The sequence below is a fragment of the Molothrus ater genome, chromosome 2, assembly GCF_012460135.2.
Source record: "Molothrus ater isolate BHLD 08-10-18 breed brown headed cowbird chromosome 2, BPBGC_Mater_1.1, whole genome shotgun sequence".
Classification (NCBI taxonomy): domain Eukaryota; kingdom Metazoa; phylum Chordata; class Aves; order Passeriformes; family Icteridae; genus Molothrus; species Molothrus ater.
Window position 1 is genome coordinate 100,433,583 of NC_050479.2, and position 16,245 is coordinate 100,449,827.

The window sequence follows — 16,245 nt, forward strand, 5'->3', positions numbered from 1 at the left end:
CTGTCAGCACTTAATTATTTCAACATTCATTTGACTGCTTACACTCAGGTACTGGCCAAGGAGCACAAATAAGAGCACAAAGAGCCACAACAACTGCAGCTCATGAGCTCCCTGCAGCAGGCTCACGGTCAGCCTCCCTGCACATTGAGTCTCTTGTGCCTGCAACAGGAATTGGTACATGAGCTCCCCCTTTCACTCAGCCCCTGAGAAATTCTGCCTCCTTCTTCATCAGGAGAGCATCAGGCAGCCAGCCAAGGGTCAGCCCATCATACCCACAGTGTCATTCATCCCCTACACATTCACAGATTGGGAACGACATGTCATGCCAGCTCCAAATGAAGTCAGTCAACATTTTAACAGTGAGTACATTTATTGAGGTGTTTGAAGTTCTGCACTCCAATGGACACTGTTCATAATTTAAAGGCAAGAGCAAAACACTGTGACAGGCTCCAACTGGGATATTAAAAAACTCACAAAGTCATGTCACTTAAGAAATACAGTTAAATTGTTCAGTCATTTTGGTCTTCATCCCAGTCTTTCTTTCCTGATGGAGGCTTTGGGCCACCAGCTGGTTTTGCCATAATGATCTTGAAGAGAATAGAGAAGTAGAAAAAGCTAATGTTAAAATCAGGCTTGTACCCTTCTCCTACAGCCACATGATGCTGACTGCTAGCATTCACTACATCCATGCAATTTCCCTACTCTGAACCCAAGCCAGTGAATATCCATCTAATTGAGATATTAACAGCTTTTTTCTTCCTTGAGAATGTTAGAGGCTGAGCCCTGATACAGTAAAAAGAGGTATTTTACCTCATTTTTGCATGCAAAGTAAGACTTCAGTTAGTCTACAGAAAGTGAGTGCTTAAATAGGCCAACAGCAGACTAGTTTACAGGGTGCACACTACAGAAAGGATTATCAAAGCTATTGTTCTCAATTACTGTCTCCAAGTATCACACTTTAAAACCATGAAGTCCATCAGTCCTACCACGCTAAAGCTCATTCTCTGCCCTGGCTACATGGACAAGTAAGGCAAATCTGAACTTGCACTTATCATCCCATGAAAATTTGGATTCAGGAGCAGAATCCATTTGCAAAGGGCACGAATACAGGACGTAGCAATCAGCACACAGCAGAAGACAGCAGTGTTACGTGTTCTCAAGGAGCATACAATCTCCATGTGCTTGTCAATGAACTCATGCATGCACTCACAGATACCTCTCTGCTAGACACACAGAGCTTACTGCACTCTAGTTTTCAGGCTCATCTTTCCAGTCATCCTTATCCCAATGTCCTTGTTGCTTAGGGGCTTTTGGACCGCCTGCTGTTTTTGCCATAATAATCTACAAAAATTTTATATGCAAATTCATTTTTGCTGAAGTTTCACAAAATAATGAAAGATTTTTATCCTCAAGACCGTAAGCTCTATTTTTCCTAAAAATTGGATTTTCATGTAAAAATATAGGAGAGAAGTTTCTTCTACTAATGCTTGTTCCTACAGAAGTTAGGGTAACTCTCTGGATGCAAATATAAACTTTTTTCAAAATATCAACAAAATCTTTAAAAAAAAAATCCCAACAAACTTTAACAGTACTGCTATAGAAGCAGCCACATTCCAGATTACAAGCTCTTGAATAAATGCCTTCCTGGCTTCCAGAAATGAACAAACCACATTCTGAAGTAGCATTATGTTTACACCTTCCATTTGCAGGAGAGATTCCACCTACTTGCAGGAGGATTCTGCCAGGTTTTAATTCAGCACCCAAATACACATAAACTTACCTGATCAACCCTTAGGACAGTTACTGCTGCATTTGTAGCTAGCTTGATACCCCAGAATTTTCCAAGATACGTGTCTAACACACCAGCTTCCAACATGTCCTTCACTGCAGCAGCTTCAGCCTGTCAGATGGGGAAAAAACATCATTTAAAACTTTCTCAGGCTTTCACCTAGCAAGGTGGTATCACTTTTCTAATCTCATTCTCTCCCTTTAGAAAATCTTCATTCCTAATCCATTAGCAGGAAGACAAAGTCAGTAATTTCTGAAGACCTACTGCCTGTCACATTAGTTCAGTATCCCCCTCCACCTCTGACATAAGGCCATTATACTATACTGAACTGAACTGATTGCTGATAAAAAGAACATTTAAAGATTTCAATTCCTAAAAGTTATTATTCTAGACTGTGCAACACAGAGCTCCCAACAATTTAAAATAATCTATAAATACTTCATACTGATAGACGTAATATGAAGTACAACCCTGCACTGCAGGGCAACAAGTAACATCAGAGACTACTTACCTCAATATCAAATCCAACATTCTTCTTCCCTTCCTGATGCATGGCATAAAGTTTGGAGATGACCTCATTAGCCTTTACTCCAGAGTTTTCTGCCAGTGCTCGAGGAATGGCTTCAAATGCCTCAGCAAACTTCTTGATAGCATATTGGTCAAGCCCAGGACAAGTCTAAAATGAAGGTGAAAACTGTATTAGCATTTCAAAAACTGTAAGACAGGGAAGCATTTCCCCCCCACACTTGTTATTACACAAATATGTATGTTGGTATGAAATATTATCTGTATTTTTTGTAAGATGTGTGGATGAAGATGAAAAGCCAAGAAGGCTGTTTGCCTCACCTCTCCATAAGATGTGATCTGCTTGGCTAATTCAATCTCTGTTGCACCACCTCCAGGAACAAGACGTTTATCCTGTGGAAAGACCACACCAAAACACAATGTTTTGCTTGAAGTATCCACTACTTCTTATTTTTTAGAATTTTTCTAGTCTATCAAGAATGCAACAGAACTTTATTCCACACAGACTTATTTAGAATCCACTTCAGAACAAACATGCATTATAAGGGAAATCTGCCAGAATTTACTCATTCGCTCCAATGTCTTTCAAGAAAAACAGCTTCTTTTGTAAAAACCAAAATAATAATGCAGTGGGTTTTGTGTCTCAGATTTTTTGGCTTTTTAAAAAAAATTCAACTCCTGGTTAACTGTAACAGCATTCCTAGATTTTCTCATTTTTTTCCATTATTTTGGTGGGAAATATCATCCAGGAAACCAATCTACTGTACACTAAGTTTAATATCTCAACAGGTATTACGAGGTGTTGGGACTTTTTGTTTTGTTTTCTTGCATTTTAAATTAAGCATTTTGTACATCCTTTGGCAAACCAGAATTTACTTATTAACTCTGGTCTCTTAGCCCACAAAGTAATCATCATAAATCTTAAAAAAGCACAACTCCTGGAGACAATCATAAATGCACAGCATTTCTGTACTCAAAATCAATGTCCATGTGTTGGCATGTAGAGGATATTAAGATACTAACAGTTGTAACAATTTTTGCATGCTGTTTTCCAAGTAAATACAGGAACATTTCTTTTTGTATAAAAAGAAGAAAAATTAAATAATAATATTTAAGACCACATAAACTGCTCACACAAAAAAAAATCCTCTGTAAAACTGAGCTCTTCCATCCATAAAAACCTACCTGTGTTATGTGGAGGAAGCATGAATTATCACCAATGAACTAGAAACTGAGTCTGCAACCAATCAGTTTCTCCTGATCCCAAGTGACAAAGCTATCTAGCTTTTCTTCTGTGCCTGCTTTCCAAGGAACATTACAAAACATTTAGGGAGTAAGTCAAGAAAGAGCTGACTGTCTTTAAAAAGTGGTAAAGGTAATCCATCTCCAAGCACTCACTCATTAGTGGAAAACTGAGTGCAGTTCATGGTAAACACCACCTTCCACGTACCCTGTGCTCACAACAAAATCAGTCTTCTCTACACAGCCCTCCACACCTCAGTACCACACAGCCACTCTGCAGCTCCAGAAGGCACCTAGGCAGATTAATATCTCCTGCCTTTGGTAGCAAATGAGCACAGAGCAGGCTCAAGCCTTGCCTCAAACTGATCCACTGCTCACTTTTGAAAACCCCAGTGTTCTCGTTACTTACCCTTGTGAGTACTTTGAAAGTATTGACACCATCATCCACGGCTCTCTCTATGTCATCCATCAGATTGTCTGTAGATCCACGAATGAGGATAGTAGAAATGGCTCCATCCTCCTTTTCTGTTCAGAGACATGCATTACTGAATTAATTCATTAATCTTAGATCCAAAGCACATAGAAACACAGCACAGCAGTGTCAGCAGTTCTACAGAACATACATAGAACAGCAGTGTCAGCAGTTCTACAGAACATACATACCATGCTTAAACACCACAACCTGTGTATCCCCAACCTCTGATAAATACACACTATGGCAGTGACCCATTTCTTCAAGAGTGGGGGGAGTCTGGAGAGAAAAACATGAGTTAAGAACTGAACCTGCTCATCAGTTCTCATCCTCCTGCACCTCATTTGGGAAGTACATACCAGTCTGGGTAGGGCTGTTGCACCAACAGTTTTGCACAGTCTTCTCAGGTCCCACTTGGAGTTCAACCTTTAAAAACAAGTTTCCATAACAATGTTAACACGTGCAAAAATATTGTCTTAACTTGGCAAGTACATTCCATAAATCTGGTAGTCCAAATGTTTTCATGCTCTCCTAGTACCTACCTTACTAACATAAGATTGTACTTGTTGGCATAATGAAGAGCCATATCTGCCACTTTGCCACCTGTCACTACTACATTTGCACCACTATCAGCAATGGCCTTGACTTGCAAATCCATTAGATTTTCTTCTCCTTTACTGAAATTCATCAGTTCTTCAGCATTCTTTATTAGGACAGTGCCCTAGTAAAACACATACACTGTGAAAATGCAGCATTAAACCACATACCTACAAGTTTCTGACAAACCATTTTGTCTCCCAACCTATCTGTAACCCTTAAGTCATCCTGTTTTGTAATACTGACACGCTCCCCCAAGCAACAGGGTAAAACAAGAGAGAAAAAAAATGAAATCACTAGGCAATTCTAGACAACCTTGGGGTTCAGAAATTCAAGCCATAGTTTGGCTCAAATAACCCAAAAAAACCAACACCATCTCCCCATCTCAAAAACCCTGTGAAGCAATCAAGGTTCAGAACTTTTCTATACTAAGAAAATCAATATTCACCAAAATATCTCAATCACCAAGTGTCGAAAATATTTATAGCTAAGTCTAAAAATAAGAGCACATATGCATAAATAGAGATGTAACTTATTTTGAGCTATAACATACCTTAGTTTCAGTTATCATACCATCAAAAGGGCAGGAATACACAGCTATTTTTGCATCTTTGACAGAAGTAACATCTCCTTCAGTTTCTTTTTTAAAAACCATGCCATGCAGTACTGAGGAAGCAGAAATACCAGCACCCTGAAAGGAAATAAATGGAATCTGAGACTTTTTACAAGGGCAAGTAGTAACTGGACAAGGGAGAATGGTTTCTCACTGAAAGCAAGTAAGTTTACATTGAACATCAGGAAAAAATTCTTCCCTCTGAGGGTGGTGAGGTCCTGGCAGCCCAGGGAAGCTGTGGCTGCCCCATCCCTAGAAGTGTTCAAGGCCAGGCTGGACAGAGCTTGGAGCAACCTGGTCTAGTGGAAGATGGCCCTATCCATGGCAGGGGGCTGGAACTGGAACTGGGTGATCTTTAAGACACATTCCAGCCCAAACCAAACTGTTCTTTGATTCTGTGAATGGGGGAACATTGTATTTCTGACCATTTGTGGTCAGAAAGCTGCCCTACTCTGCCTGAAAAGCAGACCTCACAAGCATTTGGATGTATGTAACACCTTGAGTATGAGACTTCAGCTCATTCAGCAACAACAAATATTGTCTAACAGGCTCATATTTTAGATCACTTCCAATATTAATGATTTTTGTTTCTGAATGCTGCTACTGGGCATTAAACAAGAGAAAGACTAATTTCCAAAATTTAGTACACCTGCCACAACAAAATGAGAAAAGACTCTCTGGAAGTTCAAAGATGAACCCTCTTTACACTATTTACCTTAATAATTACAGTAAAGCCAGCTACTTCAAACTTACCACAATTTTGCACACTCTGATATTATCAACGTTAAAATGACCAGAATCAGGAAGAATAGAAACTGGAAAAAAAAAAGAAGAAAAATAATGAATATGTCTTGCCTAATGAATAAAGTAGAACAATGACACCATCAATAATGCCTGGAATTTTTCTGATCTACTTGATTTCAGTAGTTTGAGGTATCTGCCTAAATTCAAGACAACTATAACTTGCTAATAACTGGCATAAAAAGAAAGAGAAATTTTGTTTTTAAAATGTAATAATCAGAAAGAAACATTTATTCAGGCTGCTCCGTTAATTTTGTTCAAATATGCACTCATACAGGTGGAGTCAAGAGGTAAGTCTAACCCAGAGTATTTAGAGAAATCACTGGAATTAAAAATGAAGGTTCTATCCCAAAAATCTACAGGGATAACAACTTAACAGAACTACAGTCTTACTTCCATTGTTCTGTGGCTGTGACTAAAACCAGCTTATGTGAAGCACAGTATGTCCTCCTTATGACGTAAAAAGAGGGAGAAAGATGGATTTCTGCACTAAAAGGGCTTGAAAGCTATTTCTAGAAATGCCTAGTAGGAAAGGCAAACCTTTTCTGAGCTACAATGCCAACGCAGAGTTCAACATGAGGAATATTACCCTCATTTCAGAGGTAAAGCATTCCATCCAACCCAACCTGCTGAACTAACCATCCTTCCTATCTTCCATGAAGATGTAAGGACCATAACCAAACCCACTCAGTTTTTCAGCTGTTCCAGCCCCACTCACCACAGGCCTGAGCAATAAGCTTTGCCAAGAACCGTTCATTGCCGTATTGTTTGCTCATGACTGACGTGTACAACAAAGATGCCACCTCTTCAACATCTCGAAGGTTCTTTGCAGAACAGCACACCAAATCTGGAAGAATTTCTAGGGCTTTCTTGCAAGCCTTTTCATATCCTTCAATCACCTGTGCAGCAAACAGTAAATATTCACTACAAGACTTCACACTGCTTTTAACTGCTTTTCAAATAGCCATAAAACTTTAACAGATGCAAGTTTACAAGGGAAGCAAGCCATCAGCAGAACACACGGTTCCCCTTCAAACATCTTTATGTAAAAAATTAGGTGGGAAGAAAGCAGATGATTTCACAGTATTATGACCCAAGAACACTGATAAGCAGCCATCTGGATTCAAGCTCTGTGAACTGTAGTGAGAACATAACTTGCCTCTGAGACAGACAACCCCATCCTCAGAAGGTCTTCTGCTAACTCCAGAAGAACTCCAGCAAAAACAAGGACAAAATTTGTTCCATCTCCAACCTCTTGTTCTTGCATGTGTGAAGCCATCACAAGCATTTTCGCAGCAGGATGCTGGACCTTTAAAAGAAATTACACATCTTGGTGACTAACAAACACCCCACCCAAGACTGCAGCTTCAGGCACTTCCTATGCATCTTTCTAAGCTCTCTTATTTGGAAGACTGATACTAGATGTCTCAAATTGTACCTAGAGATATGAAGAATGCACAAAATTGGAAAAGAGAGCCACACAGATATTCTTAATTGGCTAACTTCTCTAGTAAGAAAAAGCAGAAATATATATTAAAAAAAATCAGAGAACTGAACATTGCCACTACAACATAAATTAGATATCCTTGACATTGGTTCTGAGCTACTTTCACAGGATGCAGTGGCTCCACAACTGATTTCTGCAACAGGAAAACACTCTGGAGTTTAGATCTTCAGATTGAATTCATGTGGAACATGCAAAATACACATATAAATAACAGTTTCATTTTAAGAGGGGAGAGTGTGGGAGGGTTCTGCTTAAAGATTGCACTGCTTCACTTTTCTTTCAAATAGATAAATGCAATAAAATACCATATTCCTGAATATTTATACCTGCCATTTGATACCAGAAAGTAACATACAAAACATATCAGAGCAGGTCACTAGTATGCAGATTATATTTTTTTAAAAACAGAACTGAGACTTCCACAGTAACTTTACTCATACTGAACACCAACACAATGTATTCAATAAGTAAATACTTCATACTTACACAGTCTCTATCACTAAGTATAAAATTCAGTAAAATATCTGTGTTATGTCACAAATATAAATTTGAAGTCGCAGGAAGAATTAGGAAAGTCTTTTCATACCTTCACAGTATTTACATGAGTGTGCTGCTACAGCCTCAGATTCCTAAATTCAATTGATGGATTCTAAGCAGTCAGGAGAACATGTCAAGCAACAACACTGGGAGATTAACTCAACAGCTATGTCAGGCAGACTTTTCCAAACCATTGCATTTCTAGACATAGGCCTCTTTTAAACCTACTGGTTTTGGGGGAAAGTAAGGAATTATTAAGCATCTCCTACAATTATTAATGCTGCTTCACAAAAGAATTATATTCTTCACTGTGGACCTCAAATTCAGTGAAAAAAGTAAATGAGTTCCAAAGTGACATATGTAAATAATCTGTCAGAGTGACCTTTCCTTACTGACAGTCAGAATCACAACAGCCCATAAGCAGAAACTCTGGTTCTCACCTGACTGAAGCAAGAAAACTTACCTCTAACTCTCTCAGGATAGTAGCAGCATCATTTGTAACAAAAAGCTTTTCCAGATGATTGATAACCATTTTGTTCATTCCTAAATGGGGAAACAAAACAATTTATAAAAATAATTCCTTATGCAAACAGTATTTTGAACACAGACACTGTCTCCTAACTTTCAGGTGTATCTTGCACATTAAAGTGGTTAGCTCTGTTTCTAAATTAAGAACTTCAAAACATTTTTGTGAAATAATACTTGAAGTGTAGGACATTAAGGAAAAATCAGTAATTTCTGAATAAGCAGTTTTCTGTTCTGAAATTCCAGCACATAATTTAATTAAATGATACAGGAGAATATTTTGTTTCCAACTATCTGACTGAACAAGATTATGTTCATTATGACTACCTACCATGTTATCATGTTTCCTTTAATTTTTATGCTTTTTCATATATTTTATACCGTGTTTCAAAGAGAACACAGTAACTGCTACAAAAACCTGGCAAAAGCATAACTCAAGCATAACTCAACTGAACTCTTGAGCATTACTCAAGAGCAGTCAAAACAAAATCTGTTTTCTACAGTCACAAAGAAATAGTCACATATCTGCAGTTTTAGAGCAAGTCCAATGTGTTTCCCCCAGAAACAAACAGCTGCTTCTTTGTCAGGGTATGTTTAGCCTCCATACATAGCATTTGTCTCAAAAATGCAGCAATAATTTTAGGATTTATTTACCATTTGGTCCATATGCTGTACGGGTGGTTTGAGCAAGTTCTTTGCATGCCTGGATGTTTCTATAGACAGCTTCTTCTAATCCTGAATAATGCTAAAGAGAACAATGATCAGAATTAGGATAACAAAAAAAAGTGATGAATTAGTAATTTCTCGTCAAAGCAGTGTCAATCTTCTGAGTCCCTCAAAGTTACTTATTAATATACATTTGATATTTCACATACAGTTTAAACATACACCAAATCTTACCCAAAGACAGTGAGAGCTACTGTGTACACCTTCTCAACTAGGCAGCTCAGCAGGCACAAAAAGCTTCCAAAGAAAAAATGTGAACAGTGACTTGACTTGCAATACAGTTTGCATCCCCACAGTCTTCCAAAATAGTTTTGTGACATGCCAAAAAGAAAGAGAAAACAACCAAGACCCAGCTGGAGAGGGGCAAGGGTTTCTGTACATGCTTCTTTACTCGCACCTTTGTATGCTACAAAAATAATTTAACTCAGTGCTACATTCAAAACATGTGCAGTTTGAAAATTCAGAAGCAGAATGATTAAGCAAAATATCTGTGCTTGAGAAGGCAATCAGCCTGGCTTCAGTTTGGAAACCTTAAGACAAGATGGGATCCCCAGAAAGGACCTTAAGAAAGAAAAAGCAGGATAAAAAGTACTGCGCAGCCTGTTAAGAAGGGAGAAAAGTAGTAATAACCAAACATCTTAGATTGCCAGCTGCCTCCTCGTTTTGCAGAAGACAACTCTTGCTGTTCTGGCCTTGAATTTTCTACCACTGAGGCCACTCTGCTTCCCTGTTCTGCCCCTGCCCTGAACGTCTGCCTTTATTTGGCTCCAAGAAGGATTCTAAAAAGAAACACAAAGGGATTTCAGAGCTGCTACCTTCACTCTTCTTTCTATAAAGTAGTAGCAAATGGAAAACTTTCCTCTTTTCCCTCTTTCTTGGAGAGAGGGACTTTGGATAAGGACCTGGAGAGACAGGACAACGGGCAATAGCTTCACATTGAAAAAAGGATGTTTAGATTAAGTGTTAGGAAGCCCTGAAATTCTTCCCTGTGAGGGTGGTGAGGCTCTGGCACAGATTTCCCAGAAAAATGTCCAAGACCAGATGGAGCTTGGAGCTAAATGATCTTTAAGGTTCCTTCCAATCCAAACTCTTCTACTGATTCCATGAATAAAAAAGAAAAAACACCACACCTTCCTGCTTTCTGCCCACTTTTCAAAGAAAGCTTCTCCTTTATTAAAACACAGTCCTTCAACTCTACCAAAATCTTAATTATGTTAACATTAAATACAGTGAAACTGGATTTATTGGCAAGCAAATATATAGAAAACATTTAATTGTTCTGCATCGATTACAAAGGTAGCAGAAAAAAAAAAATTGAGAACGACCCGGATACTTCTGAGCAGCTCCAACTACAGGCTGAATGTTGCTGCCCAGCCCCTGCCAGAGCTCTGGGACCAGAGCCGGGCCCTGGCGCATCCCGGGGCCGGGATGCAGCGGCAGGGCCAGGCCCAGGCCCAGGGCAGGGCGGGCAGCGCGATCCCGGCCCGCAGAGATTTCTGGAAGGCCGCGTGCGCCGGGCGCCGCCCCGCAGGGCGGGCAGGCCCCGATCCCCGCAGCGCCCGGGGCCGGGAGCGGGGGCAGCCCCGGGCCGGGAGCGGGGCACGGCGCGAACCCCCGGCCCCCGCCCCGCGGGACACGTGGTGCCGCCGGGCCCTGCCGGCCTGCCGGGGCTTTTCCCGCACCGCCACCCCGAGACTCCTCCCGCACCCGTCCGTCCATCTATCCGCGCGTCCATCCAAAGGCGGTCTCACCTTCGCCCCCTCCTTGAGCATCTGGGCGAAGCCCGGGGCCTTGGGAACGTGCAGCGCCATCTCCGCTCCGCTCCGTGCGCGGCTGCGGCGGCGGGCGGCGGCGGGAGCGCGCGGGGCACGGCGGGAGCGCGGGGCCGCGCATGCGCGGGGCGGGCGGGCCGGGGCCGGGGCCGGGCCGCCCCTCAGGCCGCGGGGGCCCCCTTAGGCCGGGCCGGATTCGCCGCCGGGGGAGCACCGGACCAGTGTGGGGGCTCCCTCTCTCTTTCCGTGTCCAGGTCAGGAGACCGTCGCCCGGGCGTTCCTCGGTACGCTTTGCGATGGAAGTTCCAGGAACAGCGCGGAGTTTAATGGCCACCGATGATAAACGTCATAAAACTGAGCCGACTCCTGTCAGGCGTTTCACTTAGTACCTACTTCTCTAAATGGAAGCACGATGCGCAGATAGGAAAACTAAGCATCATAGAATCACACAGTGATTTTTAGTCAAAAGGGACCTTGAAGCTGATCCAGTTTCAACCCCTGCCATGGGCAGGGACACCTTGCACTAGGCTGAATTGTTCCAAGCCCCGTCCAAACACATCCCTGGCCTTGAACACTTCCAGGGATGGGGCAGCCACAGCTGCTCTTGACAGCCTGTGCCAGGGCCTCACCACCCTCACAGGGAAGGCTTTCTTCCAATACCCAATCTAAATCTGCTTGCTTTCATTTTGAAGCTGTTAGGAAAATTACTCCACAAACACCAGAGGTTTATGTCCAAAAAGGAGACAGAGGAGTCCTTTCTGGCTTTATTTGGATAAAGGGAGAGGCCGTGGGGCATTCCCCTGGGATCTCTCAAATTTTTGGAGGATGCAGCCTCCTTTTTATCCTAATTTCCCTTCTCTCTTTCCCCATTGGCTGAGATATTTGAGAGGTACAGACTTCCCGGAATGCCTGATCCCAAAGATTTCTCTCTAATGGATAACCCTCCCTTTTAATTTTTAATTCTTACAGAATTTAGGGGTTTTCTTCCCCATTGTTTCTTTCATCTCTTAATGTCCAATTTCATTTTTCAGCAAACCTAAAGTTTATTTGTAAAAGTAAATATCTTTTTCCATTCATCAATCAGTGGAATCCTTCCCATTGTTTCTTTTATCTCCCAGTGCTAGTTTTATCTACCAGCAGACCCACAGCTTGTTTGTAAAGAAAAGTCCGCTATTCCTCTCAAATCCATTTCCGCTTGTCCTGTTATTGTCCACAAAAATCAGACTCATAACTTGGTGTGCAACATGCCAATAATTAAACGCTCAAGATACACAATTTATTTCAGAATTGCACAAGCCTGGGTGCTCAATGGTCTTCCATAAATAATGCATGGTAACTATGAAAACTTTTTACTATAAATACATTTCAGCAAACAAAGGAGTTAGTGTTCATTGGCTGCAAGTTACACAGTTCTCTTATGCTTGAATAACTCTTGTACTTTGCCCTAATTCTACAAGTCTTGGTATATTTTTTTCTCATTATAATCTACATTCTCACAAGTCTTTGTATAAATTTTTCTCATTATAATCTACATTTTCTCTGTGCCATTGCTGTCTTCTACTGTCTCCAGGTATTTGTAAGAAGTTTAACGAAAACAACTGTCAGATTCTGCACCTGGGATGAGGCAGCCGCACATGTATGGACAGACTGGGGAGCAAGACACTGGAGAGCAGCACTGGGGAAAGGGACCTCAGGATTCTGGTCTACAGAAAGTTGGATATGAGTCACAAGAGGGCCAGCTGTGTCCTAGGGGGTGTCAGGCCCAGCATCTCCAGCTGTGCCAAGGAGGGGATTGTCCTGCTCTGCTGGGCTCTGCTCTGTACTGGAGCAGCCTCACCTCAGGTGCTGGGGGCAGTTCTGGGCACCCCAATATCGGCAGGCTATAAAGCTATTAGGGAACATCCACAGGAGAGCTACAAAGATGGTGAAGGATGTTGAGAAGAAGCCCTGCAAGGAGTGGCTGCAGTCACTTGGCTTGTCCAGCCTGAAGGAGAGGTGGCTGAGAGATGTTGTTATTTAGGAATGGTACTCCCCAATTTTTTGCTTCCACTTCCATTGAAACCATGTCCTCACTGTCCTCCCTTTCCATCCTACCCCAGCACACAGTGGGATGGAGAGGAGAACAGGCAGCATAAGAGGTAAAGATCACAGGTTGAGGTAAGAGCAATTTACTGGAACACCAATGAGTTCAGAAAACAAGCACTAACAGCAACAGTACTTCTGACAGAGAAAATCAGCAATCCACACAGAACCCCCCCGAGAGCAGACAATACCTGACTGTTCCCTCCACAGCACTTACTCCACTGGACTTCAGTGATCCTTGTGGGTCCCTCCCAACTCAGGACACTCTTTGATGCTATGATTTCTGAACTGCCCTCTTGGCACAGTGCTTTTATCAAAGCTTGTGCTACCTACCTTTTTTAAAGCCAGAATACCACTAAAACCATAATATATATGTATGCTTGTGACTATGAATATAGACAATATCTATGTATTAAGCTGTATTGAATTAACACTAAAACATCTCTTTATGTTAAAACCAGGATTTCTTTGGGACTGTCTAATCACAACTTTGACTTGGCCTTGATCTTTTTTTAGCCATGCATCTACACCATTTATTTTCTGCATAGACATTGACATGCTAAAGGACCATGCAAAGGTCAGAGGGTTGGCTATTGGCTGCACTTTCACCACCCAAAATCTATAATTGTGCACATGGAAATCCCCAGCTTATCTGTAGGCACTTGTCTGTCAAATTCTGGGAGGGTAAAATTTTAACATGATCTTTGGAAGTTCATAGGAAGGACAGAATATTATTTTTTGTTTGCTTATTCAGCTATGGAATAGAAGGGTTTGAAAAGCATCTGCTGAAGTGTGAGTAGAACAATTGTGTTTCACCAATAATACTGGCCAGTGAAAAAAAATGTAAGAAAATGTAAGTGGCATCTTGAGGGAAGGCTAAGGGTCATCCGGGGTTTGCAGAGAATCATGCTTAAACCCAAAAAAAAATTGTGAACCACATAGGGCTGAAAATTCAGAGTAATTCTCTTAGTAACAGCAGCAGCAGTTACTTTAGCTTTCCCCCAGATTGTATTTATGTCACTTGTAATGTAATGGGAAGGAACAGACTAATCAACTAGAGTATGTCCAGTCAGCTAAGTACTACTTAGGTCATTGCTCTACGGGTCCTGGGTTAAACACTACCCTCATCCTGGGCTTCTCTCACTTGTGCAGAGGATTGCAAGCTAAACAGGTGTAAGAGACTCACAGTGCAAAAAGGGGAAACTGTTTTTGTGTATGTGTGAATCTGCACTGTCTGGGAAGCAAAGGGACAACCAGTAACTAAGGAGTACCTCCCAGGCAGATTTGGTCTCTTCACCCACTCAGGGAAGCGAAGGGAAACACAGCAAAGGCTGTGTGGTTGTGTAACTTAAGTCTGTACCTCCCTGTAGTGGTTTTCTGGTCCCTTCACAAAATGACTGAAAACCTCAGTGCAAAAGCTAAGCTGAATTTTATGCTCTACTATCTAAACATAATGCCAAACCTTCTGCAGGAGGAGAAGAATGGGCACAAAGTAACTGGTTTAATTTGGAAAATGTTATTGATAAAGTATGTTCTTTACAACATGAAACAAAATTTAAACTAGGCAAAAACAAAACTATTTTATGCTCAGTTTTGGGAGCTTGTCTTACAGCAGCTATAGAAAGTCACCTTAAGTGAAGAAGTGAGGAAAAAGCGATAATAGACTCCCTTCAAAACTTAGTGTAAATTTTGCAAAAGCAATTAGATGAACAAAGAAATGAAAATCATTTATTATGGGCTGCCTTGAGAGATGAATATTTTAAGAATTCACAGAATGCTGATTCCTCAACAGAGGCAGAGGAGAAGGAAACTCCTCACATTAATCCAAATTACCCTCAAAAATAATTAACTCTGATGAAAAATTGTGGGGAACACTGCTGTTGTAGCTTGAGACCTCTAATTAAAACAGAATACAACTATATCGATGACGAAGATCTCGACCCGCACATAAAAAAGGAGTACGGGCAGAGACAGAATACGTATTTTGAGTGTCTCTCTCTGGGGGACATCAAATTGATTTGTCTGAACAGGAGGCCAGTGGATATTGGGGACATGGAGTTTTCTTAACATCAGGAGATAAGCATCACACATGGTCCCTGACACAGTGTACAGCTTTATGGGCCAGGGGAATGAACACCTTGGAAAGGGAGACCCTTTAGCCATAGTTGGCAGCGGGGTCCTAGGGGTCCAACAAGGCCTCTTGGTTTTTATTCCTGTGGTTTCAAAGATCCTGAGAAGAGATACACTAACTGGGAAAAAGGATTGTTTGTGGTTAGCTTAGCTCTCATAGAAGTGGAAAAAATTGCACGACAACAACCAATTGTATTGAGAGGCCCTTTCGAAGTTATTAAGACAGTCAGTACTAGGACCCCCCCACCTGACAGGGTGGCCCAGAGAGCTTCAGTTAGAAAGTGGTATGCTCAGATTGAACAGTACTGTAGCATCTTCTCAATAACAAAAGGAGCTGTAAAAAAATTAGTGATACAAGAAACCGAGAGCTTGGGTAGCAGCCATGACAAACCTGCCTCTGTAACTAAAGTAGCCCCTCCTTTCTCCCTCAAACAATCAGCAAAGTCTTGGTTCTCTGATGCCTCTGCTACACGAGGGAGAAAGGTGTGGAGATACAGGGCAGCAGCCCTCCACACTTCCTCTGGTGAAGGAATTATTACTTAAGGAGAAGGCAGTGCTCAGGCAGGGGAGCTGATAGCTGTTTGGAGTGTTTTCCAACATGAGGTACAGAATACCTCTCTTGTCTATATCTACACTGACTCCTATGCTGTGTGTACCAAATGATCCTAAGAATCCAGCACATTACCCTGGACAGCCTGTTCTGGTGGACCTCTCTTACTATAGGGCAAGTACCACTTGTGCTAAAAACCCCTCAGAATGAACATGCATGGGTAGCCTCCAATGCTCTGGGGAAAGAGCATCAGATAAATACACTCTGGATAATTCCATCATTCTAATTTTTTCTGCCTCTTGGTGGCAGAATTCTGTTGTGTTTACTTTTTCACAGAAGAATTCTGAGGGGCACAAAGACCTGATAAACCATGATAA

General features: G+C 41.5%; 2 protein-coding genes across 3 annotated transcripts in view; one reads left to right on the forward strand and one right to left on the reverse strand.

The window, feature by feature from the left end:
• Positions 1-351: 351 nt before the first annotated feature.
• CCT8 (chaperonin containing TCP1 subunit 8) lies at positions 352-11,217 on the reverse strand. Of its 2 annotated transcripts, XM_036379912.2 has the most exons (16): positions 11,086-11,217; positions 9,263-9,353; positions 8,547-8,626; positions 7,199-7,348; positions 6,758-6,938; positions 5,992-6,053; positions 5,179-5,316; positions 4,571-4,749; positions 4,388-4,454; positions 4,220-4,307; positions 3,966-4,081; positions 2,636-2,707; positions 2,301-2,465; positions 1,781-1,900; positions 1,243-1,341; positions 352-587 (listed from the first exon to the last, which is right to left on the reverse strand). In XM_036379912.2, exons 1-15 carry the CDS (start codon positions 11,143-11,145, stop codon positions 1,249-1,251), a joined length of 1,662 nt encoding a protein of 553 aa, XP_036235805.1. In that variant the 5' UTR covers positions 11,146-11,217; the 3' UTR covers positions 352-587; positions 1,243-1,248. The 2 variants fall into 2 exon arrangements, with proteins under 2 accessions (XP_036235805.1, XP_036235814.1); XM_036379921.2 differs by lacking the exon at positions 1,243-1,341.
• A 68-nt stretch (positions 11,218-11,285) lies between these two features.
• Positions 11,286-16,245, forward strand: part of MAP3K7CL (MAP3K7 C-terminal like) — a 50,209-nt gene continuing 45,249 nt past the window's right edge. The window contains exon 1 of the mRNA XM_036379995.2: positions 11,286-11,360. The gene's annotated coding sequence lies outside the window, so the exon portion shown is untranslated. The remainder of the gene's footprint in view (positions 11,361-16,245) is intronic.

Excerpts from the sequence above, each read along its gene's own strand:
- CCT8 (XM_036379912.2), bottom strand. The coding sequence starts at position 11,145 with ATGGCGCTGCACGTTCCCAAGGCCCCGGGCTTCGCCCAGATGCTCAAG. Across the intron at positions 5,317-5,991 it reads TCAGAGTGTGCAAAATTGTG|GGTGCTGGTATTTCTGCTTC; the intron begins GTAAGTTTGAAG and ends ATTTCCTTTCAG. Across the intron at positions 4,455-4,570 it reads TACAATCTTATGTTAGTAAG|GTTGAACTCCAAGTGGGACC; the intron begins GTAGGTACTAGG and ends TTGTTTTTAAAG.